Raw genomic sequence first — 19,314 nt, 5'->3', positions numbered from 1 at the left:
AGACGATTTATGGTGTAACACCGGAGAAACACCGTTTTTGGTGGCTGAATAGACCGATGTGAGACCGACATGGTCTACCACAGGTCTGTCAAGAGAAGTTTTCGGAAACTGGTACTGCATATGAGACACCTTGTCGTCGTTTTTGCCTCTTGTCGTCGAGTGCGGCGAAAGTTAATATTATGAAAAACGATTTTAGGCTCAGTGTTGTGCCAATTTTACAGTATAACTCAGTCTGCAACAAAGTAAACCTCGTCGCCAAATTCGTTTTGAAAGGGGACGAACGGACGATATTTTAGAGCTAGACAAACTCACGATTCTAAACTTAAACCCTCCAATTTTCCACCAATTGATCACCCCTTTTCCTCGCGGACTACTTTTGATCCTTCATTACGTGTTTTATATCCCGATTTCCGAATATATGTTTATGCTCTAGCGTCCCACGGTGCTAATTTTAATAAGTACCAACTTTTACTATCATTTTTCTATTGATTTTAAAACAAACACATCATCCAACATGCGAAGCAAGTGTTTTCTGACATTTTTTAATGAAATGGACTGGTGGGTGCTAAAGGTTAAAGTTAACACTAATACCTGTTGATTATGTTTCTCGATAAGTAATAACTAATAAAGTATTATAGGATTTGATAAAGACCTAAGTTGTTTTATCGTGTCGCGTCGCGTGTCGGCGCGGACGCTCGGTGCGCACTGTCACCTGCGTAGGTGCGACAGAATAAGACGCGATCAAAATAGCCTCTTCCGCATGACACCTTCGCGCCTGTCTTGCCCAGGAGTTCTAATAGTCTTTCTACGTTGCGAATGTTTGGAAACAAATATATTGTCGTCAGTGATTGTAGGTCGTAGGGGGCTGTCCATAAATTACGTCATCGATTTTTGATGATTTTTGACCCCCCTCCCCTAAAATCATCCAAAAATCATGCTTCGAATGACCCCTTTTCCTCCTTCGTCATGCTACCATCATCCGATGTCCAGACCCCCCCCCCCCCCCCTAATTTGAAATGACGTAATTTATGAATAGCCCCTAGGAAGTAAAGAATAGACTAGAGAAACGTAGGTAGAGCGGGAACTTGTAGGGCCAGTAACTATTGTCAAAAACTCAAAAGCACCGAAAGCTTTTCTTAAATGCTTTATAACCAAGGGGGGTCCAGTATTTCAAACTTAAATTACACGTCTTATTGAATACGAGTGTTCTACTTGTAATTGGTTTACCAATGCATTAAATGATACTTTAAATTAGACACTGCAATAAATACACCAACTTTGTTTAATGCTACAATCGTACAGATTATAGACTGGTATAATGTAGAAAACCCAGGAAATCCTTACAATGCACAGGAATGTTATTAAATCTAACTATGCCGACCACAATCATCTAATAAACACCAATTTGCCATTTGGATGCGGTATAAAGACATCGTAATATAAACGTGGAAGAGGAAGCTATAAAATGAGGTGTTTGGGCGGCGTGATAGGGCGTATAGAACGTTTCGCGGATCTGTGTAAATGTAATTATGAATAAATTATGATGTTACTTAGCCGTTGTAGGGAAGTGTCAAATATGCCTGAAAAATAACAACGAAAAGACAATGTTTTATCTGAAAATATCTCTCCGAAGATTCAAAAATAATTATGAGATTTCATTATCAGAAATATCCACTTTCCTGACGTTGTTATGTTTGTTTTGTATTTCATCATCATCGTCAATATCGTTAGGTATACATAGAATTAAAGCCCAGCTCTTGACGGTATTATTCTGAGATCTTGATACGACAATACTTTAATAGCCTGTTCCATAAACGCATATTTTGTATTTATCTGACATAAATAATCTGATAATTACTGAAAATAGCAAACCACATATCCTTTATCCCTTTTCGAATTAGTTTTCTATTATGTAACCCCAAAAATTCGCATAACATAGACCTCACCTATTCGCCCTGTACATCAAAGATTGAACGCACAAATATTACACTGCAAATCGTGTTTCACAACTTTCCTGGTCCTGCGTTATCTTTGAGCGAAAATACCGACATCAAACCGTGCTATTGTTGCCAGTTGCCAGTATCCCGCTCATTCCGCTAATAGTTATCGACCCAATTATCCGCCGCTGACAGCCCTACAAGATGCGATCTATTTGTGCAGCATGCGCGACCGCTCTACAACGCGCCCAACCGAAACGGTCACTTTTCTTTGGTAGTTGTGACCTTTATTACTTAGCCAATACAGTTAAATGAAAAATTCAATAGATATGCACAATGCACATGGCTACAGCTCGTAGATTTGGTCTGGACCTTCATCTCTGTCAGTCTATTTAATCAAGAGCAATAGAGATCTTAGAGTTTCGATGTTCTCGGTAGCCACTCAGCTCACTTTCATTGGAATGACTGAAAATTTGTACAGATTAGTCTTCTCCGTTTTTCTCATTTACTTCGGAGTTGGTTTTCCTGGTCATATTGCCACGCTAGGCCAAAGTTATCTGTTGGGGATCATCTAGTTGATATAGTCCAGGTGTACAATGTACAACCCGGAAATGAAAGATCTCAAACTTCTCGTTTCTTTGATCTTTAAGCCTCTTCTGGGAAAATTAGATAGAGGAAGTGAGGATGAGATGTAGCAGTTTTTTTATCATCTGTCCACTTAGAAAATTATGTATCGTAATCAGTGATTAACAACAAACAGATATACAATGCATGTACATGCGCGTGCACACCCTGGTTGTAATGATTGGAATTATGATGTCAGATGTTACATCGCTTGCGTTACATGCCCTACGCATTACGTTACGGAAACGCATAATACCACAGTGCGTTCGATTCAATTAATTTTATATTAGTTCGTTTAATTAAGGCGACGGATCGGATAGCTACGGAATTACTAATAGACTAAGGAATAAATTGGGACATGGGAATATTGGGAATGTTTGTGTAACAAGGTTTGTTTGTAGTTATTGATTAGAGTTTTGTAGCTTCTGTTTCTGTGGGAGGTGTAATTTATGGTAAAGTCAGATCTACTTGAGAAAGTTTTGCGTCTGCGATCCGATTTGGTGAAAGTCACTTTTATTTATTCAAAAAAGGTAAAATTGAACTTGCATAATTCTTCTTCTCGGGTCTTCGCACACTTTCGGCCGAAGGCCGAAAGTGGGTGGAGCCATTTCTGAGCTTCGCTCATTTTGGCGGAGGTCTCCTCGACTCTTCTTGTATATGGTGTGGCCTTTTAAATAGGTATTACGCGCAAATTGATAAGTTAAAGTGGTATAATGAAAGTAATTTTGTGCATATTTGTTTACTCTACTCTTTATTAAAATTACGTATACCTAATGGAGAATATAATTACTTAATTAGGCCCTAGAAAATTTTACTGTGTTTACATCGCATACATAGGTCTAGTAGTAGTAAAGTAGTAAAACACTTTATTGTACAAAAATCAAAACAAAACAGGAAAAATAACATTCGTCATTAGTACAAAGGCGAACTTATCCCTTTAAGGGATCTCTTCCAGTTAACCTTTGAGCAATATTTTCTTAGATATTTTTATGGTCTAATATTCGTAACGTAATTTTTCCTGACCCAGATATATAAAAGACAATTCAAATGTTATTGTTATCGTCTCCTAATTTTCAATTAAAAAAATGGCCACTTGGAATTAGTTCCAATTATTTCATCTAACTAATCTCTAAATCCTATTCTAATTTGTTGAAACCAGTACTAAGCTCGCCAATCGTATAGAATTGGCATCGTTCGCCTTTCACGTTGTGTGACAGGTCACTGTGAGAGCTGCATTTGATTAGCTGTTCGTTCGTTTGAATGACTGATAGTGGGCTTTGTCTCCCTGTAATAAGGTTTCCGAATAGTTAGTTAACTGCGTTTGTATGTATGTCAGCAAACACGCCTAGAATGTTGACTATTATTAGCGATAGTGCTAGTAATATTCTTGCTGAGGTTTATCTGAATTTCTTAAAATTTTCTTGCTGTGGTGGTTCCAGTTTAATTTAACTTCAAAATTTATAGAGACATGTCATATTTGCATATTTTAGTTGTAAATTTGCAAATATGACATATTTTAGTTGTAAAATTTTAGTTCAAGCTCAAATATAATGAAAGCGAAATGTACTTCCGCATGCTCTCCCAGTCTCCACGCCTCCGCTCCAGAGAGCCTACCGCAAAAAACAAAAATCGAAATTTCTTTATCTGCCTCTATATATCGCTCAAATATGCAGATAAAGAAGTTATGTTTTTGGCGGTGTGCGGCCGCAGCGCACAGCCAGCCGCTTCCTTAGTCTCTGCATCGACAATTGTCGTGTTCGAACGCTACAATTTTTTGTGTTGACCACCTCCTAAGTATGCCTATTGGAAACGTGATTTCTCGTCGCTCATGCAACAACAAGAAATAACAAAAAATGCTAGATTTCCAATTGACAAGGTTAAGGAGGTACTCTTCCCTCTTAAAAGTTCATTATAATTTAGTCATTATTATACGGCACACATTGTGTTAATTTATATTAAGCGACTAACTTTATGTATGCTTGTATGTCAACTTGCGACCAATTTCCAAACAACGGCATTAAAATGCGTTCAAGTCTTTCAACACCGTAACGCAACCAAATGTGCTTTTGATTACACACAACATATTACTACACCAATTCTGTATAATTTCAACAAACATAAATCCAGTGTTTATACAATCTGTAATGTAGCGACCTATTTGCCAAACGGGAGCAACGGTGGTAACCTAGGGTAAGGGTCGTTGGCCGGCGATCGATCCCGTGTCCCAGTTCCCGGCCGGGCTCTGTACCCCGTACCTTATACCTCTTCCACACTGTTAACTATTCGTAAACCTTATTCCAACGACATAAAGTCTACCCATTGTCAACTTTAGCTTTAACATTTTCAAAGGGCTCTAAAGCGTTTCAAAGTCTTGAATAAGTATGCTGACGACAGAACGCGTTCCAGTATAGTAGGCTTCCATTTGCAATTCTAAAGCTTTCATTTCTAATTCTTCATTGCTTGTGAATAAATGAAATGATATGAAAGGTGCGATCGCACAATACACTAGCTCATAGCTGTGAATTTTAAAACGTTGATGACTAATGATGACAATGATGACGTTATAAAATTAAAATCGGATAACTAAAATAATAAATGTCAAACTACTAACTTTTGATGTCGAAATAGACTTATTTGACTGAATAAACGGAATTCCTCTGAAATCTGGCGCCGATTGGAATTTTAAATATTGAAAGAACGTGGAACTGAGGAGGAACGTGGAAAGAAAGATACCTTAACTATTTCAATTTAAAACTTCATGCCGATAAATCACTACAAGTCTGTCAAGTAGGAACTTTAGTCTGTTGTTCATGAAGACTGAAAAACCGTCGCTTTGATTGGCTTATATATTTATCATAATGAATGAATGTCGTCGCTAGCCTGTGAACAACTATTACAGCTATTACGTTGATATGACTGATTTATTAGTTGATTTAGGTATACACAGTACACACCTTTCTACAATCAATTAGTTCATTACTTAGAGTAGATAATGTAGATATTAAACATTCAATCTACTTAAATGCAGCAATCCAATTATGAAACATTTTTTCTACATACCGTACATTAACATACTCGATACTCGGTTTTCTGCACCAGCTTTCTCGTTCCTTAATAATCAGATATCGTCTAGGCTCTTAAATTGGCATCGTAAATCGTTCGATGTTTTATAGGGCTCGGATAGTCACGAGGCACCTCAGGCACCCCGCCTGGTTTGACGTCAGCATCGACCCCTTACCCTCTTGGGTGATGTAATTCTCTCGGTCTATGCGAAAAAAAAACTTAATTTAGCCTGAAAGATCTTATCTACGAGTATCTATCAGTAATCAGATATCGAGAAGGTACTCAAATCGACATCGTAAATCGTTCGACGTTTCATAGGGCTTGGATAGTCACGAGGCACCTCGCCGGGTTTGACGTCAGCAGCATCGATCTGTCTACCCCCTACCCCTGGCTGATGCAATTCTCTCAGTTCACGCGAAATGAAAACTTATATTTGGCCAGAACAGAAGGCCGATAACGTAGAGCAGGAGCAGTGTAAAGAGCTGTTTTATAATCTAAGGAGAAATAACTAGGTTTAAAATAAAACACTAATACGTACTTACGTAGGCACTTGCCTATCCTGATCGAGTTTATGTATGGCATGCGAAGCTAAAGCGTTCATCCCTCTTGCACTTTAGAGTTGCAGATACTTACTATACTCTTTGTGCAATGTGCCAGAAACATAAACGTGATTGTACTGTCAGGTTCAATATATGCATTACATTTTATGAGTTGACGTTGACTGATAGTTTCAGTATGGCAATGTATTTGAAATTTTTTGCTTTTATTTACTTTTGTAATAACGCAATCAGAACAGGTTTCTGACTAGGTACACATATACATATATGTAACAAATATAATATAACATTGATTTACATATGTTGTAGTAGTGTGGTGCATTGCAAATTGCTCCTCAAGATTATGCACTTCTTTTCGCAGAAACAATCTGTCAATCTCACAAGAATTATCCCACAAGAAAGCCATATCTGAGAGCTGACGATACGTATGCATGGCAGGCGAGGAGGGCTGTTGGTATATCTGTCGTAGTCAGATCGTATAATCCGCCGTATTACATTACGGCTAGCCGTTATCAAAAACAGGGGCGTTTTGAAATGCGGCGGTTCGACGATTAGCCGGATTGTCATTGCGATACGTTCTTCAATAAGGCGGCCAACGTTTAGCCGCATCGTACTACTATTTTAGATTGTAGAGTGACCAGTTCTTTCGGTCGCCTACGTAACCGGAGTTTGACAATGTTTGCAATTTAATTTATTTTTACCATGGTCCCACCGCACTACATGTGTTTATTTTCCAAAACATTTCCTTCGCAACTTAAATAGACGGAGCCCCGCAAGCGGGGCTCCTATTTCTGGGCGGTTTGCCCTTCGGGCATCTGAAGCTACCTAACGAACCTAACCTACTTACCTACCTACGCTTTTTTCCCCAAAGTGTAATGTTTTCACGGACGTCTCACTAAATCAATAGGTAGGTAGGTTAGGTTCGTTAGGTAGCTTCAGATGCCCGAAGGGCAAACCGCTCAGAAATAGGAGCCCCGCGAAGCGGGGCTCCGTCTAGTTAAGTTGCGAAAGAAATGTTTTTTGAAAAGAAACAGTCCGACGAACTCCAGATTTGATGGACACCCCAGCGTTTGTCAGGCAGCGCCACGGGTGTTAAAAATGGGAACTAAAAACTGTCAAAGCGGCGGCTAATGACTCGCTGTATTACATTACGGCTAGCCGTGTTGAAGAACGTATGGCGCCGAATACATTCCGGCGGATTCTCATTCAGCCGCATTCAATCCGGCTAATCGTTAAACCGCCGCATTTCAAAACGCCCCTGTTTTTGAAAACGGCTAGCCGTAATGTAATACGGCGGATTATACGATCCGACTGCGACATATCTACTAAGACATCGCACTAAAAGCCAGGGTTAAAAGTCGCGCTTGCATCGATCCAGCCGCGCTCCCGTCCGACCAATCGCGAGTGCAGCGCATTGCGTTGCAGATGTCATCTTCCAACGTGCTAATATGTGCGTGTGTACACTGTCTTTGTTGTTCCTCTACATACCGCGTGGAAATTAGCATTACCGTATAGTAAAAAAGTTGCATTGGTCTATTGAACGAAGGTACAGATGAAGATCTGTACACAATGTTTTACATTAGAATTTAGGCATAAATCTATATCAATTCTGTACTCAGCTATACATACTTAGGTAGACCAAGTGAACTACTTTAAGTTTTTTTTTTACCAAGTGTGTGAATTGAAAGTTAACAGTTCCCTCCAAGGTGCTCGCGTGCTAAAGTGAAGTGTGTCTTCAAGACATTCACGCGTGCTGAATGCATTTCGATGTTTAATGCGAAACAATGCAATTTTGCAACGTTGAGCAGGAAGTGTGTGCGGATGTGCGTTGCGTCATTTTGCTCTTCGGGTTACCTCATACCGTTATTTATACCACTTTTTAAAATCTCGTTGCATTGCAAGTAATACGGTACTCCCTGTTTAACAGCGCGTTGCGTTATCTTTTTACGCGTTTAACCCAATTTGTTTTTATTACTAAAGTACAAGTTTCACACGTTTGACCTACATTTCAGTTGTCAGTAAATTACACAATGCACAAACGAAATCGCTTGTTTAATTTTAGATTAGAAGCTGCATTTTAAAGTACATAATAGCTGAATGCAGTTTTGCGCGACATTGTGCACAGACGTAAGGGGTAGTTCCCTGGGCGGGCGGCTGGAGGGGCGCTGGGCGGCGGGGGGAGCGGCGGGCTCCAGCGTCAACGACCGCCACTCGGCACTCCGCGATCGCGAGAGAACGTCAACTTAACCGGCGACTTTCGATATTACAGTACTTGACGCGGATCTGCTATTCCACGCGCGTATTGTCTTGAGAACTTAACTTAGACAGCGGTAAAGTGACTGTGACTTTTGCCTTAATCGAGTGAATCCGCTAATTAGTTTATTTGGCACGTGCTCGTTTCGCTCACGTTGTCATAAAGCCGGAAGCTCTGAAATAGACGTTTGCGGACAATGCATCACTTGAGACAAGTTTTTTGTTAGATCGAACAATGCAACAGTGAAGTTAAGACTTTCTAATCAAAATGGTGAAGCTAGGCCTAGCTATGGTTGTCGGAGTGGCCCCGGCGCTTGTGTCCTGGTGGAGAGGGCAAGCGCCGCCGCTGCTGAGCCCAGGGTCAGAGCTGAGCAGCCCGGACTCGGAGAAGGCGCCGCGCTGGCCGCGCCGCTCGCCCTCGCTGTCCGACTGTCTGGAGAGCAGCAGTGATGAGGAGTCTGCGAGGTCCATCGTGTGCCACGTTAGACCTAAACTAGTAAGTATTAGTTAAGCTAGGTTGCAATGCAACCGCCGCTGCTCAATCTGCTCAGCCTTGGTGCCGATTGAGACATGGTTCGGAGAAAACCCGTGCTTCAACAGCAAGAGCATCAAAGAACTTGCCAACGTCAGGTGGAGTCAGAGGTGCTTCATGCGTATAGCAGAAGAGATGGCAAAGCAGAATTTTTTAATGGTAAATATAATAAGGACTGGAAGGATATTGCATAACAAGAGTATAATTGTCAAAACATGTACCTATTGTATACCTGCCTCGTTATATAGTCTTTTTTTCTTTTGCAAGGCCCTCTCCCCATATTATTTCAGATGAGTTGGTACTATGTCCCAAATGACGTCACACGAGCCCGCCCTGGTCTGCCTACGCTTTTATCCGTTTATCCTCAAATACCAACCCGTGGGATGTACTTAAGCTCGTATTTAATTTGGTTGATCTTATTCCTCTAGCGACTATGTTTACGCCTACCTAACCTGATATGCCCTCATCACATTACTCACTTTACTCTGTGCAAATTAGTAAGAAAAATCCGTAATTACCTTACCTAATGTTAATGTATTTGTATTGCCTACTATACTTAGTAAATTGTATTCTCTAATTTATTTGCAATTCAAATCATATATGCGGGCCGAAGCATGTTGAACATTTTATGCCCTAGATTAGTGTAGCAATTAATAGTACATGCATATGTAATTTATTGACCAGGTGTACTTCCGACTGCTGTAATGATAAACTACTGAATCTACTGATAGCGGAATTGCAAGATCAATTTCTTGTACCTTTTTTGATCTTTTGCATTATTGTCAGTTACCAGTCTTGGGTATCAGACTTTCACTTATTTTTCGTGTTTTTGGCAATATCAGGATTATTACGTAATATTCCGAACAACTGTTTTAATTATAGCTTCAAATACGAGTCGTTAACGTAATCCGGTTTTTAGTGAGGCCTATATTTTCTATAGCTATAGAATAAAACGACAACATTTTTCGTATCATAATTATCTATTTTGCAAACCATTTCCAAAAGTGACTATTTTAAGTAGTAATAGTCTTTTCTTTAGGCAAAGAGCCTCACGGCTGAGTTTCGTCTTGCCAATGTCACCTAAGCAAAGCTTGCACTATTGGCTATTGGTAATGATACCTAAGTACATATACGTCATCCAAAACTCATGACACATAGTCACGCTCATCACACAACCCTTATAGGGGTTCGAACCCAGAAGCACCAGATTCGTAAGCAGTGTCTTTGGCTTTAATGGCTGTTTAACAGCGCGCCCATCATTAAGCCTAGAGCCTTTTCATCACAGCTTCAATTGCTTTGAACATAAACTAGTCTGTATTTGTTTTTGCGGAATATCTTCATTGAATACCTCGAGCTCGAGCTGAATCACAGCTAGTGGTACGTAGCAAACTAAAATTAGCCGCATATCTAAAGGACGTGTCTTCTCCATCCATCATTTACAACGTAAATCCTTGATTAATTTCTAAAATAACTCATAAGTCTGTCAGCTTCACGGCCACTTAAGTTGTTATAGAAATGTGACAGTAACATACCCCGTCGCATAAGTTGGTGACAGCTCGAACCATTCTTATTCAAATCGAACCGTTTAGTTCCATCTATCAATCAAAATAGTGAAACTATTGTGAAAAGGGGCGGTCGAGTATGCGATGAATTAATTATTGATACTTTAGCGATCTGCATTTTGCATATTCATAGCTTTTATTTGGGGTTCCGTAGTCGAAATAGCAAAAATGAAACCCTGTAGGTATAATTTCGGCACGTATTTAACCGGTCAACTAATTAATCGAATTTGGGTAGTTTAAAAAATAGAAATGGCTACTAAAATTAATAGTTTGGCAACAAAAACGGAGCCTTAAAATATATCAATATGAGTTGTATTTTAATGCCGTTACAGCTTTTGATTATTTTTGGGCAGGTACCAAGTATTTATTTGGCAACTGAATTAATATATTGGAGACCATTTATGAAGCACATTTAAAAAAGAAATCGGCTATCTATTAATTAAAAAATGAAGTTCTTTTAAAATATTGTGATTGGTCATTACACGGTCAACCTAACACGCTCCTCCTCGCTTCGCTCGTCGTTGCACCTATCTGTTGACTCTAGCAGAACACGGTGGTAACTATTGAAATTAGTAATTAAAAATTTAAAGATCTAATGGTATAATGGCCATTAGGCGTTTCAGGATTAGAAATTTCGACTATAAGTATACTAACCATAGCGTATATTGGTAAATTCATTTGAGGTGTTTTGTGTAAGAAGTGACCAATATTCATTAGATTTAACTGCTTTCGTGTTAAAATACTACCTAGTTGAAACGATATGCTCAGTTATAATTAGTTGATTACTTAGGTGTGAACAACTAGATGACAACTAAATTTTATGATCGCTTTACAATATAAGTTGCCAATTTATTATTTTAGACGCCAACTTATCACTTTAAGTTCCCTATAAATTTTTTAGGTGGCTTGATTTTGCTGCCACTTTGTTTAATAATATGATGCTTATATTTGAGGCTAAAATTTTTTTTTTGGCGCTAAAATATTAATGCACAGCCAAATTATATTATTATATGCCCAATGAAAGTTCCTGTTTAATATTTTAGTCGCCCGGTTAATAATAAGCCTATAATTTCTGTCTGTGCGTCTGTGGTGTGCGTGGTGTGTCTATATTTATTAAGGTACAACCATTTTTGAGTTCCCATACCGTCGTGTCGATATTCTATTTGCAAGCCTTTTGTTATCCTTTTTACGTAGCTTTTGAATGCATGTACAGAATCCTTCATTGTACGTACGTAGTCTATACGTACTTGGCTGATTTTCCACTTATATTTTTTAATTAGGCTACAAGTGAATATGATTATTACCTATTAGTGTTAATACATTTACTTATGTTAATTAAAACGTTTTCTGCATTAAACTCCTCGGTTTTAAACGTATTATGGTTTTAATGCTTGGGTTTCTCACATTCTGCGAGACGAGACGGATGTGCCACTTAGATGCGCTACGTCGATAAAAAGAAAACAAAGAATAAAATAACTATTGCAATGTGGGTAAAAAGGTGAAAATGCCGGCGCGGGCTGCTGCGCAAGTCTGAACATGAGACATGTGGACTTTTCACAAAGATGAAATGTATATGAAACATACGTAACGGGCGCGTGTGCCGCTGTGGGTTGGAAGCTTAGAGCATTTAATAACCGGAGTCGCCTTGCCTTTAAGAGCTTACCCCGCTGCCGAAAACCTTGCACAATTGTGCAAACTTTTGTATGGACTGACGTTTATCTGAAATGGGTATTTGTACGTTACGTGCAAATCATGTACAAATAGCCATACATTTGACGTGCCCATCAGCTGTTTTGTACAGAAAATGACAGCTAAGGCGTCTCCAGTTACTAAATGCTCTAAGGTTGGAAGATAATATAATAATAAAAAACTTAAGTAATCGTATGTGTGGCAGTTCAGTGGCAGGCAGAAAAGAAGGTTATTGATAAAAATCGGGCAAGTGCGAGTCGGACTCGCGCACGAAGGGTTCCGTACCATATAAAAAAAAAAACAAAAAAAAAAGCAAAAAAAAAAAACGGTCACCCATCCAAGTACTGACCACTCCCGACGTTGCTTAACTTTGGTCAAAAATCACGTTTGTTGTATGGGAGCCCCATTTAAATCTTTATTTTATTCTGTTTTTAGTATTTGTTGTTATAGCGGCAACAGAAATACATCATCTGTGAAAATTTCAACTGTCTAGCTATCACGGTTCGTGAGATACAGCCTGGTGACAGACGGACGGACGGACGGACGGACGGACGGACGGACAGCGAAGTCTTAGTAATAGGGTCCCGTTTTACCCTTTGGGTACGGAACCCTAAAAATTGTATTCGTTAAAAATAAGTTCCCCTCTAAACCTTTAAAAATTTGAAAATAATTATATTGTGTACATTACCTATTCCTATACTAATATATTATATCGGTAAAGTAAATGGAAAATCGATTTAATTAATTATACCAGTAAATAACTATCCGGAAAGTTTTCTACACCTGTACCGCATTCTGAAAGTGTTTCGAAAGTAAACTTGAATTATGATTACTAAAACATTAATTTTACGACACCAATGACTATTATACAAATCGAAACTGACAGTTTATTGTCCTCTCGATTTATTTTCGTTTAAAAATAAATCTGGCATCGATCATTCACCTTTGGTGTTACGAAACTGTGCGCCGGCGCTGGCAGCGTGATGCGTATGCACATGCGTCGCGAAACATCACTCACTTATAAAACCTCCTATCTTAGAAAGCTTGTCCGTCGAAAAAGAAATCTAGATACGTGGGAATAGAGTCGATTTATGAATGAATAGTAAAAGCTAATCAAGTGTTTGTGAGAGTAGTGATTGGAAATGTCACGATATTTGCGTCGCGCGTGCGCATCTCGCTCAATACTTTTGATTCTAAAAGCCGGAGTGACTCAAGTACATTTAATTTTGCACGCGATTCTCTTCTTTAATTCTAAAGCTACATGTCCTAAAATGGTTTGAAGTTTTATTTGGATTTGGGTCGCTTTAGATGTTTATAGTTTCTAGTCGATACCTCGCCGTTAATCGTCGGAACCGATTAGTTTTTCTATCGATACGATTCGATCGCGTGGCCTCAGTGGAATTAGGTAGCTTTCCGCATTGTTCGGGGCCCGGTTGTTCTTGCATTTGAATCCATATTGAGTTTACCGTTTTTATCGGGAAACGCTGTTCCGTTTCGTAATTATCGTAATTAAGTGCATTAAACGATGGTTAAGACGCGCATTGATATTAAAATGGATTTACCTCTAGTTAACGGTTTTGTAAACTGAGTTTAGTGGGTTCAATTCCCATTAAACTCATATTAGTCTTAAACCTACTAACCTCATTGTAAACTTATTGTAGGCATTAGCATGATTGTCGTTTTATTTTCGTTTGGAGAAAATTGGTCAAATAAATGTAGCCTAAAATTTCTCATGGAACTAAAAGAGCTCAATTTGGAAAGAACATTTGCCATAACAATAATATTGTTATCGCTAATGTTCTCCGCATTCTTTTCAATTTTCATTTATAGTTTGCTCATTGTATTTAATAACGAAAATACACTGGATCCCACACAACAGAAACACTTCACTCGTGATAAAAATGGCTCTTGAACCCCCTGACGACTTGGTATTAAAATTTGTTTGCTTAGGTATATTTAACTCTGTCAAGTTGACACAAAAGTCAGAATTCAACTGCGGTCAGGCAAAAACAATATAGATGCTGGTCGTCAGGAGGTTAATAAAACTGACAGTGTATTAACAGCTCTGCCGATCGTACAGTTAACTGACCGACGTCCAGAATGCGGATGCGCTAACCATTGTTTAGCACGTGCAAATGCAACCGGGCCTCACCTCAGTGTGTCGCGTGTTTCGGCGCGCGTATGCGTTTTGCGAGTTCCGTGCGGCGATCTCCAAGTGATAATTATCTTGTGAAAAACTAAGTGTCTTTGTCTTTTGGTAAATTAATTCTGTAGTTTAGCTGTACCCAACCTTGCTGTAAATGGCCTACCTGGCAATCCTGGTTATCCTGGCATAGATATATAGGTCCTGTTTTGCGACCGGTGAGTCCGGTGACCTCATAATACCTATATAAAAGATTGTTTCCTTTATTTACCTACAAAAGGTTGAGTATGCCTGCTGTTCTTTGTAAAGCTGTAACTGTAACAGTGTAGCTCCGTGAAAATTTATTTTATAAAGTGGTCAGTGATCACGGTCGACTAACGACAATCTATAGCTGTAAAGAAAACGATATATTTTTGTGATCTTTTATAAAACTACAATAGAACATCTTTGAGTCCTCGGCACCATCCCACTAAGCCGGGGTTAAGCGGTTAAACCGTTAACCCAGTGTCAAAGTGTACTGGTATCCATGGTAACTCCAGGTTTAATCGGTTAACTCCGGGTCAGTGGGATGGTGCAAGTGGCCCTTAAAATCATAAAAGTAATCCCATGGTAATTTGTTAGTTTTAATGACCGGATGAATGTGAACAGCTGTGAATGAATTTAATTTTAACTGTGATAACTGTCGAAGATTAATGACGACAATAATCAACGATTCGTCGTGCATAAGTCTTACTTCTGCGGCTTGGATTTATAACTCTTGTAATTGTAGTAATCTATAATCGATGCAAAAATTACCAAGTGTCATTAAAAAGAAAAGTGATAGGATAGGGTATGTTATTAGTTAACTACAAAGAGAATTTAGACTAGAGGAATATTGTCAAAGTAAATTATGTCGTCAGTACATTTACTGCCATCTTTCGATACAAATTATTAAAACTTATAGAACGCCATCTACTCGAATGGGGCTGTCCATAAATTAAGTCATCGATTTTTGACGATTTTTGACCCCCCCCCCCTATAATCATCCAAAAATCATGCTTCAAATGACCCCTTTTCCTCCTACTTCATGCTACCGTCATCCGATGTCCAGACCCCCCCCCCCCCTAATTTGAAATGACGTAATTTATGAATAGCCCCAATGTAGATGGCGATACTTCTTGACATTTAATAACACATACCTATCAGTGAAAAAGGCTTATTATTAACCGGGCAACTAAAATATTAAACAGGAACTTTCACTGGGCATATAATAATATAATTTGGCTGTGCATTAATATTTTAGCACCAATAAATTTATATTAGCCTCAAATTTAAGCATCATGTTACATATTAAAAAACAGGCAGCAAAATAAAGCCATCCAAAAAAATTACAGGGAACTTGAATTGATAAGTTGGCGTCTAAAATAATAAGTTGGCAACTAATATTGTAAAGCGATCATAAAATTTGGTTGTTTATATATTTTGTACATATACAGAATACCTAAGATACCTATATACATAAGCTTTAAATACTCCATTTTTAAATCATTTAAATTTAAACATATGCATACCTAGTACTTTAAATTGACAAATTTCCTAATCCACAAAACACCACAAATTTATTTACCAATAATACCCTACTATACTTGCTATACTTATAGTCGAAATTCCTAATCATGAAACACCTAATGGCCATTATACCATTAGGTCTTTAAATTTTTAATTACTAATTTCAATAGTTACCACTGTGTTGTGCCAGAGTCAAAAGATAGGTGCGACGACGGGCGAAGCGAGGAGGAGCGTGTTAGGTTGACCGTGTAGTAACCAAACAAAATATTTTAAAAGAACTTCATCTTTAAATTAATAGATAGCCGTTTTCTTTTTAAAATGTGCTTCATATATAATCGCCAATATAATAATTCAGTTGCCAAATAAATATTTGGTACCTGCCTAGAAATAAACAAAAGCTGTAACGGCATTAAAATATGACTCATATTGATATATTTTAAGGTTCCGTTTTTGTTGCCAAACTATTAATTTTAGTACCCATTTCTATTATTTTAAACTACCCAAATTCGATTAATTAGTTGACCGGTTAAATACGTGCCGTGAAAAAATAAGGATCAATGTCAAATGGCGTTCTAAAAGTGTTAATCATTTGTGTCGAAAGATGGCAGTAAATGTACTGACTACATAATTTACTTTGACAATATTCCTCTAGTCTAAATTCTCTTTGGTTAACTATTACTGAATGACGTAACCAGTTGCATTGTTTTCTGGTGCATTTATAATTATAACATAATTAAATAGGTATTAGACATCTTTAACGCCGCTACCGTTCTACCCAGTTATTAGTAGGTAAGTCACAGAGTGACAGACTTTAGAGAGCTATACCTTATGATGAAGTCGCGTTGCTATTGTCAGGTATTGTACAGAAGCGCGCCCCGCACGTAACGTCCTTGCGTATTGTTACACGGCGCTATGAAGATTCACTCCACTCAACTCAACAAGACCCACGGGAATCCAATTATTCGTAAACACTAAAATTCATGAATATATTACTTACTAGTTTTATTTTGGACTTGATAATATAATTTACCGAATGTTAGGTATAATAGGTATGTAAATTAAAATCCGTATATAGTATCCGTAAATTATACATTGTTGTAAATGTTGTAATCATGTCACCGTTGAACCCATTTGATTAATTATACATGTTATTTTTATGTTCTTCCTCTGATAATTTCAATGTCAACGTAATACTAACACATTTGTTTCATTTTAATTATTATCAAACGTATGATAATATTTATTGTACCTACATAAATTAAAAATTTCTAAAGTATGATTTTTTTAATACGGCTACAATGCAAGCCATCATTCTCTTCTTTTCCACCTTTAATTGAGCAAAACTAACAGTCCTCTAAATCATACTTATTCTGTACGCACTGTAATTGCGCTCTTGGTCTAGCGATAAGAGCGTGCGACTTTCCATCCGGAGGTCGAGGGTTCAAACCCCGGACACTGTCTCCCACTGCACACTGTTATTAATGATTCTGTGATGAATAGCCTTAAACCCATCCGCACATATTAACCAAAACAAACCGTCGTCGTAATAGATTAGATGATATAACACTGACTTGTCTAGAAAATGGCATTCTCTTCGCCGCTGACAACTCGGCCATCCATCATCATTTATAAAGGCCGTTGCAGATTTATCACGCCAACAATAGCCGTGTAATCCTTACGTGTCACCTGAAGCTAACACTTCTGCTCCCCTTTATGGCCCTAACAGCTTTACGAGGTCTCCGCGGTGACCCAGATCCGAGACAATGAGACAAGCGTGGCTGTGAGATACATTACACGTTTGCGTAATTAATCTGAGTCTGAGAGTTGAAATGTAACTTGTAAAATGTGTACATTGCATTTTCGTACACGTTATCGTAAAATCGAAGATGATAATAATATACTTATCCGCGTCTTTAGATATCACTAACGTGGTGATAGCTGATAGACGCGCTCTTCGAATTTCGAAGTCCGCACCTGCAGTAGGCCCAACTAGGTCCTCAGCACAAAATACGTAAGCGTAAGCCTAAGAGTCGGACCAAGGTAACAAGGCATTTGCTATGATAAACTGTGGCAATGTCACCATTAATGTCAAAGTTTCTATGAAAATAAGACACTCGTAATGACATTCTCTCACTTTGTTCGGTTCAAGTGCGAAAGGCCTACAGCTAGTCCATCTCTAAAAGTGTACCTGTTTGAACCCTGACCTGTGAGGTTTGTGTCGACACTACCTGCGATGACTAACCCACCAAATATTATATTTCGAACACGTAACGTACCGCCTACTGATCGTTAGTTTCCACATGATTGCGCGTTTCCTAAAGTACCTACTTCGATCACTATATTTTTATGTAAAGTAGCTATCAAATAAGGATGGATTGTCATTGCTAGCAAAGGATTCTTAAGCCAATGTAAACTCCCTTTAACAGGGAAGAGCTCAAAAATATGTGATCAAACCCTTCATGATCCGATTTGTGTCTTCCCTTCCCTCCCTTCACTTGCATTGAAAAAGACAGTAATTTTCACTTATTATCTAATTTTTTTCACTTAAATTCAATAAAGTAACCTGATTGAAATAAGCGATGAACAGGTAATTTCCATCTGCTTTATGCAAAATTGAAGAACGAAGCGCTTTAAACATACTTACTATAAAAGTCTCGTAACAAAAGTAATCTAAGTATTGTCAATCCACACATTCCACACGCTCATGTGAACTCGCATCAGACGAAAATTGATTACAGATCTTGAGCGGTAAATCGCTGTATTTTTAGTCTAAGCTTCATAGAAGGCGACACCGGTACCTGGCGACGTTAACTACCGGTGTTACGCCTGACTGCCTAGTGATTCATCTACGACCGAAAACGATAGGAAATGCATGTCGTGTGTGATAAGAATTGGCGTCTCAAGTTTGTGACTGGTACCTAACTATAATATGTTCTCTTCGCGTGGCGCGAGTTGCGGGAGACTTGCGATTGTGTTTGGGTCGTGAGAGGGGGTAAAGTTCAATTTGCTCATCTATCTAACTGGGGTAGACAATTCTCTCTACCACCACATCTTGTAATTCTACCACTGACTCTACAAATTCTTATAAAAGTATAACTGGGCTAGTGTCTATAAATTAAATTTTGTACCAATTTTATAAAGCCCAAAATAAATTGCGCACGAAACATAAGATACGTGTAACATAACATAACGTAACGTACGTATAACGTGTGCGGTGTATGTGACATGTGACATTTGATTTTACTCCCAGAAATATACATACCCCGGGCTTATGTATGAAAATCGAATCTTAAGAAGTAAACTCCAAAAGACATCCGCTTTATTACGTAAGTAAATAGAACAAACATTATTTGTTTCGTTTATTGATAAGTGATAACACTGCTGTAGAACACTACTACGAGTATAA

At 38.4% G+C, this 19,314-nt stretch overlaps 1 protein-coding gene across 2 annotated transcripts in view; it reads left to right on the top strand.

Moving 5' to 3' along the window:
* LOC134792653 (leucine-rich repeat flightless-interacting protein 2) overlaps positions 1–19,314 on the top strand; it is a 42,801-nt gene that overhangs the window by 4,683 nt on the left and 18,804 nt on the right. The window contains exon 1 of one of the 2 annotated variants that reach the window (XM_063763912.1): positions 8,347–8,930. The exons of the other annotated variant lie outside the window; for it this stretch is intronic. Within the exon in view, the coding sequence (XP_063619982.1) occupies positions 8,703–8,930 (228 nt within the window). The 5' untranslated portion in view covers positions 8,347–8,702. Of the gene's footprint in view, positions 1–8,346; positions 8,931–19,314 lie in introns of those variants that run through there. 2 annotated transcript variants of the gene reach the window in all.

Source organism: Cydia splendana, chromosome 8, assembly GCF_910591565.1.
Source record: "Cydia splendana chromosome 8, ilCydSple1.2, whole genome shotgun sequence".
NCBI classification, from domain to species: domain Eukaryota; kingdom Metazoa; phylum Arthropoda; class Insecta; order Lepidoptera; family Tortricidae; genus Cydia; species Cydia splendana.
This window is presented reverse-complemented; position numbering and strand designations above follow the sequence as displayed.